General features: G+C 45.2%; 1 protein-coding gene across 2 annotated transcripts in view; it reads right to left on the reverse strand.

Annotated features, from left to right (window-relative positions):
* The window catches only part of LOC142803424 (uncharacterized), a 200,175-nt gene that overhangs the window by 56,425 nt on the left and 122,621 nt on the right, over positions 1-21,129 (reverse strand). For both annotated transcript variants that reach the window (XR_012894109.1, XM_075888545.1), the window contains one exon: positions 12,655-12,801. Coding sequence is in view for 1 of the 2 variants with exons in the window: in XM_075888545.1 (XP_075744660.1) it covers positions 12,655-12,801 (147 nt within the window). In the remaining variant the exon portion in view is untranslated. The remainder of the gene's footprint in view (positions 1-12,654; positions 12,802-21,129) is intronic.

Consider the following 21,129-nt stretch of genomic DNA (forward strand, 5'->3'; position numbering starts at 1 on the left):
ATAACTCCTAAAGAGCATTTCCACCATACTTTTGATTACACGATTGTCTGGTAGGAAGCAGTATATTGGAAAATGGTCGCAAATGTCGGTAGTAATTGCGCCTGCTTTGACATCAGTAGTATCAAAACTTGTAATACATAGGACTAACGTTGTTTCTTAAGTGGCGGTTATTCTTGTTGGGTGCTAATTACATTCATACAACCATATGCTTCGATTAGTTCATTTAGTTCATTCGTATTTGGGGTTATCTAGTGACACATTGATGTTAAAGTCACCTACCAGGACAGTCTGTAAACGAGAATCTAGAGATCTCTCCAGTAATTTCTCAATGAAATTCAGAAAGCTTTCTGTTGAACCAGTAGGGGTCCGATAAATCACAGAAATTAACACATTAGAACATTCTACCATAATACACTCATAGCTATCACCTACGACCTTAAACTCGGCAACAATTCTATATGGTAGGTTTGCACGGACATACACTCAGACACCACCACCAAGCTTTCGTAATCGGTATGCAGAAATGCACTCATAACCGTCAATCAAAATACAATCATCATCTGATGACAGTCAAGTCTCAGTGAAGCAAATTATATCAAATGGATAGTTAGTTTTCGATAACAACATGCTTATTTCATCAAAATTCTTTCTTAAACTTCTGGCATTTAAATGAAAACTGAGAGCGCAGAGCCGCTTCTTAAGGTTGGAACATCGCGTAGGAATTCGGATGGTGAGTACGACATCTTGGGACTGGATCACCCGAGAAATACACAACTGTTACCACTCTTCATGATAAACGTATCATGTCCTCGCTTCCCTGAATGACCACTGCTTTTTCGCCATTTGCTCACCTCACTAGCACCTCACTGTTGGCATGCCACACGAATGCGAAACCCATTTTCCTAGCCCATTCTTTGGTCATAGTGAGCAGTTCTCGCGCCTGTCGAGTCATTTGCTCACAAATGTATGTGTTACTGTTTTCGCTATTGAGCGGTCGCCACTTTGACAGCCAGTTGTCTCTTGTTTCCTTATTAATGAAGCGCACAATCATACCACGAGTCTTGCCTGGCTTAGTGCGTAGCCGATAGATGGTTTCAAGACCACTGCGGGTCAGGGAAGGAAGTGATATTTGTTTCGCAATATCATTCACTTTTGCCACAAGATCCTCACCCTCAGTTTCCTTAATGCCATGTATTTCTAGGTTCATACGTCGGCTACGATATTTTAGCTTGTCTAAATCTTGTGCCATCAAAGCACCATCTTTATCTACCTTAATTTTTTTTAGCTTATCGACTCTCTTCGACAAGTCTTTCGTAGCTGTTTCTTGGGGGTGCAGTCGTTCACTGAATTCATCAAACTTGTTCGACAGAAGCTGCACAGCTGTTTCCAATGACTGGAGCTTGCTTGGCAGAGCTAGGAGTGCATCAATCATGAGTTCAAGTGAGTGGAGTTTCTGCGCTACTATGCTGTCAGTTGACACCCCCTCCGCATCAGTCCCAGATTTCTGGCCGCCAGTCGTGCACTTATCGCATTTCCATGTTTTTCCCCCGTTTTTCGCACGCTTCTTCTTAAACGCCTGAGCATGCACTTAAGTGGAATGCGAATTTACATTCTGAACAAGCCAGAAGCGGGCGTCCGTCTTCTGGTTCAAGACGACATGAACAACCATGTAATTGTGCATGTCACTGCAGTTTCACACTACAACTACACACCAACGCTTGGTAGCAGCGGCGGAGAGCAGAAAAATTGCATAAAAAGATATTCACCAACCTGTAAAATATGTAGCGAAATCTTAGGTGTGTGCTCGCTGGTCCTGCCGCTGCTGCCAAATGATGGTTCACACCTCTCGTAGAAAATTGGTTGGCCGTGTCCGAGTAGTGTCGCTGTAGCAGCCGGTGACGTCAACAGCGCAATCTTTCGTTGTGCCTCTCTTTTTGATGAAAGAATGATGCCAACACGTGTACCGAAGTGCGCCTGCCCGGATCCGCGGTGCTTTGAGTCACAGCGTCTTCTCCTGTTGCGGCTGTAAAATATGGAGCGAAATCTTAGGCGTGTGTTCGCTGGTCGTGCCGCTGCTGCCAAATGATGGTTCACACCGCTGGTAGAAAATTAGTTAGCCCCGTCCGATTAGCGTCGCTGTGGCAGGCGGTGACGTCAACAGCGCAATTTTTCGTTGTGCATCTATTTTCGATGAAAGAATGATGCCAACACGAGTACCGAAGTGCGCTGGCCCGGATCCGCGGTGCTTTCAGTCACAGCGTCTTCTCCTGATGCGGCTGTAAAATATGGAGCGAAATCTTAGGCGTGTGCTTGCTGGTCGTGCCGCTGCTGCCAAATCAAATAATTGATGTGCTGATAACGATATGAAAATGGTCACTACCGTATTGATTATTCATTAGTTTTTATTAGGGTAGAGGCAGGAGTGATGGGGATGTTATGCTGAGGTCTATGGCTAAGTACGTATTTTTAGCGATGTTGTAATATGTTAGCTCTTTCCGATTCAGAAGGCGCGCACTGGAAGAAAAAAGAAGCTGTTCAATCAGGCGACCTCGCGCATCGCAGCAAGAGTCACCCCATAGGCTACTATGACCCTTTAAGTCCCTCAGGACGAGATACAATTCTGGAAGTTCAGCTATCAGCGACTAAAACTCGTGTTTAGTCAGTTGATGGTGTGGCGGTATGTATATACTGCAAATTATCACCAATTTTTTGAAGATGACAGCTCGGACAGCTACTGCTTCAAGGGACGTCTGAACTGGTAAAAGTGTACAGGCTGTTCCTTGATTAACAATTATGGCAACACCACCGGATGAGCGACAGCATCATCTTGGTCTTTTCGAAAAATAATGTAATTTCGAAGAAAGTCAGTGTGTCTTGATTTTAAGTTTGTTTCTGGCACACACAGCACTCTTGGTGTACGTTTGTGTAAAAGTTCTTGGACATCGTCGAGGTTCTCCAGTAGGCCTCTCACGTTCCACTGTATTAAATTTGTTATTTTAAAAATGTGTGGTGCTGTGTGCGCAAGAAGTGTCAATTCAGGTTACAGGGCCGTTTGGGGCCTTGTACTTCGACGTTTTTCTTTCTGGACGCGCTCCGAAGAGTTGCGCCTATCCTTCGGCGTCTGAGGCGCCGGAGGAGTGGGGCTTGTATCCATCACCTCCTGCGAGGTAGCGGATGGTGCCTGATGAGGAGGCACATTCACAGAAGTTTCGGACGCAACTGCAGGTGCAGTGGTCCGGGGTCCGGCAGACTCTGAAGTCTGCTGAACCTGTTTGGCAGGAGGCGGAGCAGCACAGGCTACTCAAGCCTTGGGCGCAGATGCCGCGACCGTAGTCAGACTTCGTGTGACATTCGCAGACGCGGACAGATGTGGCGCGGCACCCTGGCGCGTCACATCTGCAAAAGAAGGAGAGTGCTTGTTATGGAGGGAGAAGCGCTGGCGCGCCTCTTGAAAAGACAAATTGAATTTAACTTTGAGTTGAAGAATTTGTTTTTACTTTTTCCAGAATGGACACGTTCATGAGTAAGTAAGGACACGTTCATGAGTAAGGTCTCCTTCGTAATTTGCACAGCGGGCTGCCGCTGTACAATTGTCCGAACGGTGCTCGTTGGAGCTACAAACTGCGCAAGTCGAGCACCCACTGCAGTTTTGCGAACCGCGTCCAAAGCGCTGACATTTGAAACACATACGGGGATTCGGTATGTAGGGCCGGACTCAAAGCTTGCAGTTGCCGGTTTCGATTGAATCGGGTAAATCGCTTCTACCAAAGGTGATAATTATATGTTTAGTTGGTGTTTCTTTTTTGTCTCGTCGTATTACTATTCTTTGAACCTTCACTACATTCTGGTCTTGCCAGCCTTCCAATAATTCACTCTCTGATAATCCAAGAAGGTCGTTATCAGGGATGACAACGTGGACTGTGTTCAAAGATCTGTGGGGGCCTACAGAAACTGGGACATCGCCAAATGCTACCAGTTTAGGTAAATTGTCATATTTCAGCTTGTCGCGAACCTCCAAAAGGAGGTCGCCGCTTCCCAAATCGGTTACACGATATCCTGGGCCGATTGCTTTTGCAAGTGTTTTTGAGACAAGAAAGGGTGAGATTGCCCGGACTGTTTCGTTATCTTTCTGGCTATGTATCATGAAACTTAGGGAAAGACTGCTCTGCTTTTGAAAGAAGGAACGGGTCTTCGGTGCGCCACCTTTTCGGGTGGCAATCAAAAAGAAGGGGGGGGAAGTTAGCCATACAAATTGTTTAAAGTTCGGTGGCGATGGTGGCCACCCACCCCCGAGCACATCAATGGGACGCTTCAAGGTTGAATAGTAAACACTTGGAGTCGCCAGCCATGCATCGCCGCTATAACCGAATATAACTACCCTAGGTTGGCTAACTACGTAAGGTTGACCCTTGCCGCCTGGAAGATGGAAGTAAACAGAAGTGAGGAGATGACAGGAAAGAGTGAAAGAGATAAAAAGACAAAGGGCAGGGGAGAGTGAGAGGAAAAGGCGACTACCGATTTCCTCTGGATGGGTCAGCCCAGGGGTGCCTTCTACGGGAAGCTGGCGCCAAAAAGGTGTGTTGCCTCTGCCGGGGAGCCTTAAATGTCCAATCACCCAGCGTCAGCTCAACCCCCAGGGCCCCCTTTTCCCCGGACACGGCAAAGCCACGCACGGCTAGGTGGGGGAGAAGTCGAAACTCCCCCTGTCACAGGTCCCGTTAATTCGAGAGGCGAACGCCGGGCTAATACCAAGGGCCCAAGTATCGGCCTCCCGAACCGCACCATGTAAGCGTGGATAAATTAGAAGTGGTCCTATTTGGCGTGCCAGTGGACGCCGGCTGTGGCCCAAAGAACAAGTCAGAGCCGAGATTTGATAAACAAAACAAAATTATATTCTCAAATATGGCAGATCAAAACGATACACAAGTGTGCACATTCGACAATAGTTGATTACAATATGCCAACATTCAAACAAAGTACTACGCATTACAATCAGCCACTCCCGAAACAACGGACACAGACAACAACACGCACTACAATGCAATCGCATGCATAGAAACACCAAGACACTTAAAGACTAAAGAGTTAGAAAACTTACTCCGTCCAAAGTTCTTGGAACAAAAGTCTGAATGATACTCTTCCGAGAATCGCTCACTCTAAGTCCAGCGTTGTTGTCGTTCCGCTACCCCAGAAATTTCTCTTCCAGGAAACCTCGCTTCTTCGATTGGCCGCTCTTCAAGCCCCAAACTTCTTCGCCGGTAACACGTCGGCTTCACACACGCAGCTGTTACCACGCGTCTTCGCTCGATAGCGGTAGACACACACTTTTGCCTGTAATTCGAGACTTCACCCCTCAGGCGGAAATTCTCTTCTTCTCCTCCTTTGTCACGGAAGACAAAAGGCTTCGCCCACAAGTCGGAACGCCCTACGCACTGTGGCGCATACTTTCTTCTCCTGCTTTGTCACTAAGGACAAAACCTTCACCGACATACGCGGCGGAATTCCCCACGTACACTGGCACTAACTTCCTTCTTCTCCTGATCTCCCATCTCTGCCGCTCCGTTAAATACCTTCCACGCGAGATTCCAGAAAATTCTCATCATTTCGTCGGCGCGATACGCAGCGAAGGCTGGGGGAAAGGGCGAGACGGTACGAGGGCCGTCCGCAACGGATGACGCAACCCTGCATCATCACGCCCCTTTCCATCGAGAACGTTCTAGGGCTTGCTCGGCCGCCGATGCGAGGAGGTTCTACGGCGAACCTACGCTTCCGAAGGGTGAGGGACGCGCGCCCGGGGAGTCTTTGGATGCTTGTTTTCTTTTCCTTTTTTTATCGTTGACTTCTCTGCGCTTCGTCGCGAGAATTTGGCGGCGCACCCTTTTTCGAGCACTCGTTTTGTGACAGTCACTTAGACTTCGCCTCGATAGACGAAGTCTCTGTCCCCACCAAGCTGGGGGCCGATGAGGCCCCCTTGGCTCGTTATTTCCCTGGCTGCTGCCAGAGCTTGTAGAGGTCACTGGTGTAGACAAGCTGAATGTGGGCAAGGCAGCGCTGGCTGCTCCCGCCATAGGGGCTTGTGTCATTGGCCTCGGCACGCTAGGCGTGGTCCGGGCAACTGCCAAGGGCCTTTGTGGTGCCACTCCTTGATGCACCACTTAGGCGAAAGGTGTTTTTAGTGCCAATGATGACGAGATCCGTTGTTTTGCTTTCCTGAATGTGATAGTTTTCTTAACTTTTATAGTTGTTATTTCACTTTTCTTTTTTTCAGGATGGGCACGCTCTGGAGTATGCGGGGTGACTACCTTCGCAGTTAGCATTGAGGACCTCGTCATGACTACATTCATCAGCACTGTTACCGGTTGTGCCACACTTAGCACACATCAGCTGCCCTCGGCAGATCTGGAATGCATGACCAAATCACTGGCATTTGAAGCAACGCCTCGGGTTTGGAATGAAGGGTCGGACATGAAGTTTTATATAGCCAGCTTCGAGAGTCTCAGGTAATGTGGTTGAGGTGAAGATGAGTATCAAGTGTTTTGTTGCTATTCGTTGTTGTTTCGTCTAATTTTGATGGTCTGTACATGTACTACACCTTGTCCTTCCATCCATTAAGGAGCTCTTCTTCACTCAGTGTGATCACATCTTCGTCTGATACCACGCCCTTCACTGTATTTATCGTACGGTGCGCGATCACAGAGACGAGAATGCTACCGAAGGCTACAAGGTGCGAGAGTTTATTGTACTGTTCCTTGTCTCTTAGTTCGAGAAGCAAATCTCCACTTGCCATCCTCGTGGCCCTATAGCTGGTTCCAATAATCTCTCTCAAGCACTTGGCCACAAGGAAGGGTGAGATTGCTCTAGCTTTTGTAGATGATTGTTCGCAGTGGAGGACATGTTATTTTGGAAAAGTTTCTCTGTTTTGGGGCCAAAGTAGTGAAGCTGCGTTGGTGCGTACCCTTTTCGAACCACGATCAGTTAAAGAGGGGGTCGAGGATTCTATGGGAAAATGTGAATTTTTCGGTGACGGCGCCTACCACCCACCACGGAGTCCAACAAGGGGACGTGGCAGAGCATGTGGACATGTCTGCGCAACACCAACAGTACGCAGTTACTATAACCCAATATGGTTTACCCTAGTCTGGATAGCCACACAAGGTTAACCCTTCCCGCCAGGAAAAACAGAAGTAAATTGAAGAGAGAAGAGGAAAGATTGAAAGTGAGAGGGAAAGACAAAGATGAAGAGAAGGAGAGACACGAAAAGGTGGCTGCAGGGTCTGTAAGTACAGGCCCTGGAGACGCCATCTGTACACCACCACTATAACCGAATATGGTGTCCAAGGTAGGATAGCCACACTGGGTTAACACTTGCTGCCAGGAAACACGGAAGTCAACGGAAGAGAGTAGAGGACAGGAAAAACTTAAAGTAAGAGAAAATACGAAGATGTGAGGGGGAGACAGGAAAAGGCGACTGCCGATTCCCCCCAGGCGGGGCAATCCGGGGGAGTCGTCTACGTAATGCCAGGGCCAAAGAGGTGTGTTGCCTCTGCCGAGGGGCCTTAAAGGTCTAAGCACCCAGCGTCCGCTCAACCCCCAGGATCCTTTTTTCTCCAGACACGGCTCAGCCACGCACGGCTAAGCGGGGGAGGGAGTCGAAACTCCCCCGTTAGCTCGGGTCCGTGGTGTCGCTACACACCAAACGCCTACTTGCGCAGGCGCCCCTGCGGGCTGGAGGACAATTGGTGCTGTGGCGGTGTTGGTAGTGTTCGTTCTCACAGTCTTTGTCGTCATCTTGTTTGGGAGAGCGCCGAACTCCGCAGGTAAGCTCTGCAAGCGACGGCTTGCTCGCTGCGCAGTGGCACCGTCAACTTCAAACACGAGATTCGGACTGCTGCTTCAGCTTGCCAGAGGTGTCCTAGGCATGGTACTCCAGCACCTCTACCAGATATCACGTAGTGTTGGAACTTGTACCGTAAAAACTTTAAGGCACTTTGGAGCAATCACTTTATTTAGGTAGAACTCAAGCTCCAGATTGTAGTCGGTAACATCAGAAGGACGCAGCTGCCGCCCCGGCGTGTCCCACAAAAAGCACACTCGTGGCTCGCCGCTACACAGACACACCCACTGATTCTGCCCCCGCAGTCAACCAACTTGTACCCATTATCAATACGACAACAAAATTAGACGCGATACCATCTTTCTCACGTGATCACACCAGGTGCCTACTTTGGCGCTAGTAAAGTCAACTGACATAAATGTTAACCATGCACTTCCACTGCGACAAATCAAAAGACTTCTCATGGCAGAATTTTAAGATGCCGTCGAGCACTTCTAGTGCGACATCATTCGCACCTGTTAAAGTCTATCGTTCATGTGTGTCGTTTTAACGTTATGAAATGCGCGATGGATGTGGTCTTTAACTTTAAATCTGCAAAACCAGAAGTTGTATAAATTGCTGCTTTGAACTTTCACCTTCAACAAAGAACGGAACTACATGAAATCGCTTCTTGAAATTGAAGTTTAGCGCATAAATTCAAATGTTTTTGACATTTTTTCATAAGACTGAAAACACGAAGTCCTACTTATAGCTGATTAGAAAAAACATATTAATTTTAACCCATGGAGCACAGACTGTTATGAATCAATACTTTTGTTTCACTTATGCTTAACTTCACTCGAAAACACAGAGGTGATATCTCTAGCTTCTTTCAACTTCGATGTCTGTTCGAAATTTGTTTTATTCAATTCATATCAGCGTAACGTATCATCAATACCACATATCTGTTTTGGTCCCCACTGGCTCTCTTATAGCTCAAGTTCCTTTTTTCTAAGGATTCTTCTGAATAGGAACCTAAGATATCAGAATCATATTGCTAACATCAAAAAGAAAATAGCCTATGGTGTACGCGTCCTGATTAAAACGCGCCCCTACTTCTCACGCACCACATTGCTGTCTCTCTATCACTGCTTTGTCCATTCTCATTTCACTTATGGTATTGTATGCTGGGTAAATACATACAATACTCATATTGCGTCCGTCAAGATTGTTCAGAACCAGGCTATAATAAGCACTTGCATCCCATGCCTCTCCAACGCCAAATCAATACTACGCGAAATTAAGATTCCCACAACAACTGAACTCTTTAAACACAACTAAGATAGTTTTTTCTACAAGCTTATAAATAGCGAACTTCCGCAGCCATTTTCCCATCATCTAATGTCATTATCTATAGCACTACTCGGTTCGCGATGAACAACAATTTTGTTTTACCCGAAATTTGGACTAACTACCGGAAGCAAACTGTAGTATTCACTTCTATTTTACTTTGGAACACTCTTCTCCTCATCATGAAAACCTCAACACTATTGAATCATTTCACAAATGAACTAAAAATGCACTTACTTTATTCAGAGTAATGAAAGAGTAACTGTGTCTTTTATTTAGGATACATGTGCTTTGGTGTTCAGTTTATTTCGGTATAGATGATCTCACTGTAGTATTTCTTTTTTTTCCTCTTCTCTTTTAATTTTTAATTAGCTGCGATGTGTCAAAAGCGAAATACTCTATGCAATCACATGTATTATTTTTTTATAAATGTTCTGTTTTCCATTGACTGATCTTGCTACTGTTGCTACTATGATGTGTTTTTTACCTGATTTCTTTTTTTGGAAATCACGTCCTGATTCAGTCTTTTGACTGTGAGACCTCCTCCTGTATACTGCTCGCTTATAACTTCACTCAACTTTTATTATAAACTTCTGAATTCTTATCCGAAAACAGAAAAAAACACCTGTTTTTTGTATGTGAACCTTAGCGCACTTTCTGAAAGCGAGAACAGAATAGAATTTCTGTAGCACTCTTAGTAATAAAGCCTTGAAGAGGACATGCATACAAAATCACCTCTTGTTCTGAGCCTCCAAGCCTGATGATACAACATTATAGGCATGCGCTGCGTTCTCCTTCAGGTGGGGCGAAGGTTCGCCGCAGCGCCACTCCCCTCTAGTATATCAATGCTTTAGGCTGAAGATGCGCCTCCGAGTCACAGTGTCCCTCTCCCATTGCTATATGTAAATGTCTAGGGCTGACTTCGTCCCTCCCCCTCTTATGTGACCAGGGGTTGTGGCAGTGGTCCCCCCTTGTCGCACGACTGTAGCGACCCTTGAATAAATTCATCAAGCTCGCACACTAATTGTGGGCCTCAAAGATACAGTATAGTCAAATATACAGTCGACGTTGATTCTTGAAACAACCGTCAAGAAACCTCGTAGTACTAATAGATTTGTGCTAGGGACGAACTTATCTTGGTATAAAATTATGTCGGAGTTGTGCGCGTTGCGTAGCGCTCTTATTATCACCCTGCTGAAATTGGTATATCTGACGTCATTGTTATCATGCCTAACGTTGCTCGCCATAGTTGCTCAGCCACAGACACTAGGATCTGTACTGTGAAAGTAGCGAGAGCCACAGCAGCCCCAATGGCTATCCAAGAATTTTGCGCTTGCTTGGTGCTATCTGCGTCTGCTAGATGGCACCACCTAAGCGACTTAACAATGCGAAAACTGAACTTTTGAGCTACTCTCGTGATTCCTCATAAGAATTTCAGTTAGTTATTTTTTTCTATAAATAAAACAGAAACGAAGAAGCAGTATTTTATACGTCTATTGAGGCACGAAAGCTTTCTCTTCTCATTGCTGCTAGTTTGATAACCAGTGGTTAATTGTCGGACGCTGTCACGTCATGGGGATCATTTTCAGATTGTCCCACTATTGTAACACGTCCCGCCATACATTTAGATTATTTTCTCAGTAAGCAGGGTACCACTGGTGTTAGTATTACTAATTTAAACACTGTCGTATATTGAGCTTTCACTCTGACGTAAATTGTTATTTCCCCGCAGTGTACCCTCAAAGTGCACTGAACGTTTCGTCAGGTGTCCAGTGTTACAAAAGCCATTGAACTGCATGGCAGTTGCAGACGACAACGAAATCATAGGGTTTTCAGATGGGTTGTTTACTCAACTATTTTAACGTATGGTTCAAAGGTAATCGAAAACTAACGTTGCATTGCAGTGATGTTGTTTGTATTGGTGTTTACAAAACAGGCTGCGCAAGGTTTTATTACCGCAGTTCACCGACAATACCGCTTTTTGCAAATTAGTGCAATCACTGAACGTGCCATCGGTCTGTAAAAAATACATGTTATCAGGACAACTTTTCACAGTAGTTATCGCATCAACAGAATAAACTTTTGTAACCAATGTGCCCTTACTCTAAAGTTGTAGAGTTCAACACAAAAGTCTGTATTACTCCAAAAAATGCGTTTCAGAACAGCCACCCGATTGCGTGCACAAAAATGTCCCTCTAATGTTGCTGAAAGGTTGTTGTTATACCTCGAGATTTTGAGGCTGACAACGGTGTGACCATTTTGATTGTGGCGCCTTCCCGTGACAAAACAAAAAGGCAATTTGGGCTAGTGATCATTGTCGCGGAGGAAGAGCATGGACTGCGACGAAAAAGAAAGATTCGACCAAACCAAAAGTAAAACATTACTGACTTTTCAAAATTGTTTCCTTGAAGGTAATACGGCGGTCCGGAATAAAAGTTGAAAAGGTTAATAATTTTAGTTTAAATTCAATGTATTACGTGATCTTCTAAAATTACTCTTTTTTATCACCCATAACTGAAATGACACTTAAAAGTGTCAACGTCGCAATTTTGGCCATGTTTTTATTTTCCAAAGTGGGTACGTGCCATTTATTTGAAAGAAAACACCATTGAACGAGTGGAACGAGAGCACATGAACGACGCCTGGTTCGTGCAGCTCCAGCGCTCGGGTGTCGGCGTCATAGTTCAACTACGCGAGAACCGGGCCCGAGGTCCAGCTTGTGGTTCCTCGCTTCACCAAAGATCTGCTGCCCTAGCGACCTTATGCTAGCGTTCCTGAGGGACCGAAACCGATGTTGTAATGTGCCTCAGCTGTGAGCACCAGGATAACTGCTAGCTGAACACAGCAGCAACCTTGGAGTCAACTGGCTGCAGTGCTTCTCGGCCGACTTCGTTGCAGCCCTCATCGTCAGGCCACACAGCCTGACCACTACGACGACATCTCTCACGATGAACAAGGGGACAGCCCATGTAAGCAGGTGATCGCATGAGGGCTAGGCACATCGCAAAACAGAAGGATGGTTGCTGAACTATATTTAACCTCACTATATACTTTGTGTGACCTGTATCCTTCTAGATAAAGTTCTCTGTGTTACTTGTTGAAGGTGCCGACTGCTGTGTCATTAAAACAACAAATCCTGGGTCCGAACTTGAAAAGCGTTTTCTATCGCAAACAGCATGCATTTCAAAAAACATGCTACAGTACAGAAGCTTCTGACGTTATATTTCGTTGTATTTTTCAACCGGGTCGAGCTTTTCATTAGTATGGTCATGTGGTAGAATATATGCTGGGCTGAGGAAAATGAAATTCCCTTTCTGAAAGTCAGCTGTTAGGATTTTTCGAATTGCCTGTTCTTTGGCAACATGTCATGAAAGAATTTCTTGCCAAGATTCTTACCCAAGGCTATTAAGACGTTAGTTTGAAATAAAATAGCATTGTAGGCACGTAAAGTTTTACACTCAGCGAAAAATGAAGGACAATACAGCACTTACGTTTATGAATTTATATATCCCTTCGAGTCTGTTCCACCCGTCCTTATCAGTTGGTGACCACAACGCCGCCGGCTCAGATCGTGGGTCTTCAGTTCCTGTCAGTGTTGTGTTTCTCTGTTTTGTGTTTGTTGTGCCGCTTGCTGTCGTCTAATTAGGGAATAAAAGCGGATATTGAGGTTGTTAAGCAGAAATACGCTATATAAATGAAGTAATAAACATGGTTCACAATCCCCTGCTGAGGCAGTTCATTATGCTAAACAGCACTAGTTGAAGTTTACTTAGGATAACAGCTTATGACAGGTATAAGTGCATGCCACAAATCTTCATCTCTTTATTGCTACAAACTTTGTTCAGTGGCATACCTCAGGGGAACAAATTGCCGACATCTGTCATGACTCTTTCTATAAGTAGAGATAAAGTACTTTTAAGCGTTCTGTTATTGAGTCAATCAGAGACTGCAGTAATGTATTCGGCCAGCCCAACTTCTGGCTTTTTTATGGTTCAGGTTCTGTCACCTCCCACGCGCTTGAAATATTCATTTTCGTGTTTGCGTAATTTTTCCCAGGAACGTGCTGCAACTTGTGTATCCAAGTGCAGCGGCCAAGGCAAAAGTTAGTAACTGAAGTTTGAAAGTTAAAATCTGTGGCCAGCGGCTGCCTGCTCTAAGCTTTACGCAATATTGTTACGCACAAGGATCCAACTGCTCATCCCTTCAGATGCGATTGTAATCACGTTCCTGGGAATATATTATGAGATGCAGTTGGTTTCTTCTGATTCGTATTGATATCTTCCTGTCCCATTGAGTTTGTGGACGTACGCTGAAATGTAGTCAGCTAGTATTTTGAAAACGCCAAGGCATGAAGACAAAACAGAAGCAGGAGTGGTGCAACACAGCTCCTGCTTCTGTGCTGTGTTGTGTTTCTCTCTTTTGTGTTTATTGTGCCGCTTGCTGTCGTCTAATTAGAGAATAAAAGCGGATAATGAGGTTAAGCAGAAATACGCTATATAAATGAAGTAATAAATATGGTCCACAATCCCCTGCTGAGGCAGTTCATTATGCTAAACAGCAAGAGTTGAAGTTTACTTAGGATAACAGCTTATGACAGGTATAAGTGCATGCCACATATCTACATCTCTTTATTGCTACAAACTTCGTTCAGTGGCATACCTCAGGGGATCAAATTGCCGACATCTGTCATGACTCTTTCTTTAAGTGGAGATAAAGTACTTTTAAGCGTTCTGTTATTGAGTCAATCAGAGACTGCAGTAATGTATTCGGCCAGCCCAACTTCTGGCTTTTTTATGGTTCAGGTTCTGTCACCTCCCACGCGCTTGAAATATTCATTTTTGTGTTTGCGTAATTTTTCCGGGAACGTGCTGCAACTTGTGTATCCAAGTGCAGCGGCCAAGGCAAAAGTTAGTAACTGAAGTTTGAGAGTTAAAATCTGTGGCCAGTGGCTGCCTGCTCTAAGCTTTACGCAATATTGTTACGCACAAGGATCCAACTGCTCATTCCTTCAGATGCGATTGTAATTACATTCCTGGGAATATATTATGAGATGCAGTTGGTTTCCTCTGATTCGTATTGATATCTTCCTGTCCCATTGAGTTTGAGGACGTACGCTGAAATGTAGTCAGCTAGTATTTTGAAAATGCCGAGGCATGAAGACAAAACAGAAGCAGGAGCGGTGCAACACAGCTGCCTATAGTGACAGTTGAACGAGTGCACCATGGCAATACTTTTTGCCGTGCAAAATGGGAAAATAAAGACTTCTAGAGGACGCTAAGGACAGGCAGTGTGACCCGCCAAGGACGCCATCATATTTTGGCATTTTCTTCCTTCCAGAATAGAAATTGACAACTACCATTCTGCGGCACGAAACCAAAGAATTTTGTTCTGATTTCTAAATGTCATTTTTTTTATTTTTAACCCTTCTGCCACCTTGCGATGTTCTGCAGAACCAATTTGATGATGATGTGCGGTGCTTTACAGCGCAAGGACCATATGATGGACAAAGAGCGCCATTTCATGAGACGAGGAATGTGGACAATGTTTATGGTAACTGGCTGTATAAGAGCCATAAATTTCCGTGCACTATGGCAGGTAAAACATAGCAGTATTAAAGCTATTACAGTGTCGAGAAAGGTGTCTAGTGAAAGTGAGTGACGAAGGATAGTGAATACATTATTATGGTGATAATTGGCATTAGTACCATTGCTTCATAAATGCCCTCATGTACAATGGTCGGGAAGCATGCGCTGTGTTTTTGTAATAACCACAGCAGCGACTTCTCTACAGAGGCCATGCCATGGATTCACTGAGTGAATAACGGAAAATTATTCACGTGTTTTAAAAATGATAGCAATAACCTGTGTTGAGAAAGTGGTTCCCTACCAATGAACATTGCAGGGTAAAGTAAATTTTTCGGTCGTTAGGGTTATGCAAATAATTGCTTTTAAGGGTGTCTTAATTCTTATATTCACTTAAATTGTGAAGCCCACAGTGTGTACTGCACCGTATCTGTCCCACAATGGTGAATTGCCACCAGACAAAAGGTATTAGTGTGTCCTGTATGTGTGTCCTATCCTTAGTCTTGTTAGTGCAACTTTGTGCGCGGCTTGACATAGATACTGGCGGTCGCTGACCGAGTTGCAGCTTTAGAAAATGCAGTTTGTGTTGTGTGTGCATATCCCATACGCGCTGCCAAAAAGCCCTGAGGTTTCGTTTCATGAGAGGTTTCAGGTAGAGTGCAGCGATTGCCATTGTTGTCTTGACATTGGTTGGCTTGGCGGATGCAGCCAAGTGGTCCGCCGATTCATTTCGTTCGATCTCATGGTGTCCCGGCCCCCAGGAAACTATGGCGTGCGTTTTAGTTAGTATACGGTGCATTAGAGTGAGTAGAGAGATACAAGGGCAGGGTTTTTGTGGTTTTTCAGGGTTTTGTGGGCTTTTACTAAACTTCGGCAATCTGAGTATAATACTGCGCTTTGTTGTTTTATTCGTTAAACGGCAGGAAGTATCGCATGAGCTTTTGCAGCAAAGATGCTTGTGTTAGGATGACGAGCACCAGCATCTGAAAAGGATGGGCCAACCACAGCGTCTGTAACAGAATTGATGGTCTTTGAAGCATCGGTGTATATCTCGGGGAAACTGCCTTTGTGTTGAAGATACTGAAAGTGTGTGTGAATGTGTGCAACAGGTGCATGCTTTGTGACTTCCACAAAAGATATGTTACAAATCATACGCTGTCACTGTCACAGTGGCAGATAAGCAGCAGGAGACATCAAACAGTGCTCGAGAAGTGGCACATTAATTTCTTCAGTGAGGCCTCTCACAAGAAGTGAGTAGGGCTGCCTCAATGAAGGGCGGCTGTGGAAAAGGGCAGAATAAGGCCAATCATTGATTGTGAAATGAGCAGGGTGTTCTCTGTTGGCGTTCACCTTGATGTAGTACACAAAATATATGTAACATCTCTTTGTGTAGAGTGACCACTCATTCGATTCCACAAGCAAGCTTTCCACGGGGCTAGTGGAAAAAGCGCCCGTTCAAAGGCGAATGCCGAAATGGCGCATGGGGTCCAGTATCTTAAAGCGCTTTCAGTCGCAGACTGATAAACAGCGGCCGCGTAACTTTAGCGGGTGCAAATGAGGCTTTTATGCAAACTAATCAGACATTTGCTGTGACTACCCCATGTAGTACGAGACGACACATTTAGAACATTCATGACTTTGACTCAATTTGTTTTGAAATTTTTGATGTGCGGTATGAAGGTTGGCTTTTTGTCCAAGACTAAGCCTAAGAATTTATGGTTGGCATTAACAGACAGACGTTGACCATTCATTTGAAACAGGTTCTGAGTGAATGCCTCTCTTTCGGGAGAATAATACACGTGTGCTTCTTGTGGGTTTAGTCGGAATCCATTTTCCTCTGCCGGTTTGGAGGCCTTGTTTAAACCTAGCTGGACCTGCCACTCACAAATTGTCAGGTTACATGACTTACAGCCAACCTGAAAGTCATCGACATATGTGCAATAAAAGATATTGCGGGTGATGGACAGGTGCTGAGTATTCATTTTCATAATAAAAAGTGTACAACTAAGTACACCACCTTGTAGTACTCCCGTTTATTGGACAAATGTTTGGGAAAGAGCACTGTCCACTTGGCCACAGAATGTTTGATTGGACAAGTAATTTTAGGTTACGGAAAGCATTCTAAAGCAACTCTCAGGTTAAACAAGTCTCTTAATATTGCAAAGTGCCATGTTGTGTCATCGTAAGCCTTCTCAATATTGAGGAACACAGAACGAAAGTATTTGTGGATGAAAGCATCTCGGATCTCTGCCTCAATACGCAACGAATTTACTATGGTGGATCTACCTTCTCGAAAAATACACTGACATTGGTCGAGCAGATTGTGTGTTTCAAGAAAATGTAAAATTCGGTGGTTTATGATGTTTTCAAAAAGTTTACAAAAGCATCTTGTAAGTGCAATTGGCCTATAACTCGAAAGTGAGCTAGGGTTCTTGCCCTGTTTCAAAATAGGAATACCAATGTCCTTTTTCCGAGAAGTAGGGTTGGTGCCAGAACGCCAGATAGCATTGTAGAAAGAAAGTGAGGATTTTCGCATTTCGAGCAGCAGGATTTTCAAAATTTCATGCATGACACGGTCGGAGCCTGGGGCAGAGTTACTGCAGGAGCTTATTGATGTTTTAGCTCAGCTATGTTGAAAAAATAATTGTATACCTCGTATTTGGTACACTTGTCTTCTAGTTTCGCTTTGCTATTTTGGCTTTATATCTTTGGAAAGCTTCAGTATAGTGTGACGAGCTAGAAACTCGTAGTGTGTGCCGAGAAATTTCACCTGATCTTTCAAACTCTCATCCTCTGTGTTGACGAGGCGAGGGATGGTGGGTGTTTTTGTCTTCCTTGCTACCCTACCAACTATGTTCCAGTCTGTAGAACCGACGCTGCAAGGGGCCTTCACTCGTTCGCTAACACCATGTCGGAAACTGGGCTGAGTGACCCCAGTGTCGGGAACCGCCGCCTACGCAAATTGGGCCCATCGAGAAAACTTCAAGTTCTATCAAACCTCTCCCGCCAGGATGCAACTTTACGATGCCGCCTGTGGTGAGGAGTAGCTTTTACGAAGGCGTACTCTATTCGCATAGTAATGGCGGATAGCTCCTGATGTGAATCGTGCGACACTGACGAGACAAAGAACATCTACTGTGTTATTGCGAACGTTTTACGAGCGAACGCAACTTGCTACGCGGAACATTAGAGGAACTAGACAGTAGACCTTTCTCCGAAGAGAAGATCCTTGGTTCATGGCTGTACGCGTCGCACGCCAGCAAAGCGACGCGTGCATTGCTAAGTTTTCTTGACGACTGGACTACGCGACCACTTATAAGCATGCAATGAACAAGGTCACATCTACGCACACGTTGCCCTTCACTTCTCTCTCTCTTCTCTTTTAATCCCCTCGCCCCTTCCCCCAATGCAGGGTAGCAAACCAAACGTGCGTTTGGTTGACCTCCCTGCCTTTCATTTCTTCCCCTCCTGCTCCTCCTTTAGCCTCCTGTGTATCAGAATTGATCCTTATTGAAAAATCTGCCAGCTTCCCTTCCAGGCCTCCGACGCGTTCTCCTGCCTGAATGATTTATATTCTTAAAGCTGTCGAAATTCGTGGCTGTCAGTGAATTCTGCAGCAACCACCATGCCCTGTTCTGTTCGATTGGAAGCGTCGCTTGCTGAGCAGTTAAATTTTTTGCGGGATGCACTTGGCTGCTGCGTCAGTAAGCAAAGCTGTGAAGTATTGCACGGCTTCATTTATGCTTAACCCACATACGTCAGTACAACTTAAAGAATAATGTTATGAAACTGTTCCCAGTCGGCTTTTTTGGTCAGCCATTTGGGAACATGAGGAAGGCAATATTGTAAATTTTGTGTATTCAAAAGTACCGGAAAACCGTTCCTTTTATAAGGGTTATTTATAATTTTCCATTGGAGTATTGGTACAAGTGAAGGAGATACGATACTGAGGTTTATGGAGGAGTACATTTTGTTGGCGAGAATATAATATGTCGGCTGTTTCTTATTTAGCAGACAGACACCGGAAGAGAAAAGCAACTGTTCAATGAGATGACCTCGTGCAACGCAGCGAAAATCACCCCACAGACAACTATGAGCATTCAAGTCCCCAAGGACCAGATAAAGTTCAGGTAGGTAATCAATTAAGGACTGGAATTCTGATTTTTCAAGATGGTGGTGTGGAAGTATGTATAGAGAGAGGACAGTGAGTAGTTTGCTGAAAAAACCGGTCGAACAGCCGCTGTCTTTAAAGTTTTTTGTAGTAGTAACTGTTTGCAAGCTATATACCCTTTGATTAACAATAATGGCCCTTCACCAGATCACGCCTCAGCTTCTTCTCTGTCCTTTCGGAAGAGACTATACTGACACAAAAACTTGGTGTGCTTGGATTTTAAATGTGCTTTCTGTACACACAGCAGTTATGGCGAATGTTTGTATAAGAGTTCTTGGATATCGTTGCTGTTTCTAAACAGTCCTCTGACGTCCCATTGTATAACTTTCGTTTCCATATAGGGGTAGTGTAATGTTGTGCATACAAAACGAGTGTGACTGCTCTTTAGGCTGAACGTTAAAACTCAAGTACCATGGCCGTCATTGGGCCCCAATATCAGATTTTATTTCTCTTAGCGTGCTCCAAGGAGCTACGCCAATGTTTCGGCACCAGGGCTACTGTGGTGTGCATTGCCTCCTCAGAGGCACTGCGTGCCCGCATTAGCAGCAAGCTGGTGTTTTGAGCTTGGGTCCTCGGCTGGTGAGACGAGGCCCTTAAGTATGTCGACTCTGGAGCCCCCTTTGCCTCAAGAGGCGAAACCTTTCGTCCCATCGGACCAGAGGTCGAGGGAAATTCCTTAGCTGCTGGGCTACCCTGGCTGCTATCAGAGCTTGCAGTGGCTGCTGGTGTGGCCATGTGGACAAGCGGCAGTGCAACCTTGGCTGTTCCCGCTGTAATGGAGATGGGGTCATCGGCATCTGCCTGGGCACACTGTGCCGAGCATGGGAAGCTGCCGAAGGCCATTGTAGTGCTGCCCCCTGTTGCCCAACGTTGGTGAGCAATTGTTTGTTTGTGAAAAATGAACAGAGAACTGTTGTCGTGCTTTTTGGAAGAATATGTTTTGTGTGACTTTCATTATGAGGATTTCCTCTTGCTTTTTCCATGTTGAACATGTTCCAGAGTACTTGGGGTAGGCACCATCGCACTTCGCGCAGTGAGCCTTAGCCTCCACCAAACAATCATCTATGAAGTGTCCTGTAGTGCCGCACTTTCACAGGTGAGTTGGCTGCGGCAACTCTGAAAGCCGTGACTAAAACGCTTGCACATAAAGCAATGTCTTGGGATGGGGATGTAAGGTCAGACATTCAGCTTCAAGTAGCCCGTCTCGAGATGTTCGAGAAGGATACTGGTGCAAAATATCTCAATTTGGCGTTTTCTTGTGGCTTTCTTTTTACCACGTTTCAGGTTTATTATTTTTACTTGTGTCACCTGCTGGTCCTTCCAACCTTCGAGGAGCTGACCTTAAGTCAGGCCGACCAAGTCATCATATGACAAATGCCTCGGGAACTGTTGAAAGAACGGTGTGGCGTGATTGAAATAGGGGCGTTTCCAAATAATTCTAGTTTCGAGAGATTTTCATACTGAGCCTGCATTTTTACTTCAAGAAAAAGATCTCCACTAGCCATTCTGATAGCCTGTTAACCTGGACCAAGTTTAGTGGCGAAGCCTTCAGAGACAAAGAAAAAAGGCGAGCTGGTTCTTGCGTTCTTTCAAGCAATTTCACAGTGCATTACATGGTAGCAGGGGAAAGTTTCTTTTCGTTTTATGAAACAATTGAAAATATTTTCGGTGCGCCCTCTCTTCGAAAGAAGACGATCATGCAGTGGTGTGAAAGAAGTAGAAGTCATAAAATAAGTGTAAATTTGGCAGCCATGCCAGCCGCCCACAATGGAGCGCGACACAACGCGTTCTAAAATACTATGAGGCAAGCCGACGTCAGCTATACAAAGCCACTACAGCCAAATATATTGTGCCCAAGACAGAGCACATATCCAAGGTTAACCCTTGCCGGCAGGAAAAATTAGAAGAAAACAGAAGAGAGAAGTAGACAGGAAAGATAAAACAGTGAGAGTTCAGGACAAAATTGTATGGGAGAGTGATAGGAAAAGGAGACTGCCGGTTTCTCATGGGTGGGTCAGCCCAGGGGTGCTGTGCACGTGAAGACGGAGCTAAAAGGATGTGGTGCCTCTGTCGCGGGGGCCTTAAAGGTCCAATCATCCGCGTCGACTCAACCCCCAGGATCCCCATTTCCCCAGGTACAGCTCAGCTTCACACGGCTAGGCGTGGGATAGGTCGAATCCTCCCGTTGGCTCTGGTCCGTGGTGTCACTACAC

Source organism: Rhipicephalus microplus, chromosome 3 (assembly GCF_043290135.1).
Source record: "Rhipicephalus microplus isolate Deutch F79 chromosome 3, USDA_Rmic, whole genome shotgun sequence".
Classification (NCBI taxonomy): Eukaryota; Metazoa; Arthropoda; class Arachnida; order Ixodida; family Ixodidae; genus Rhipicephalus; species Rhipicephalus microplus.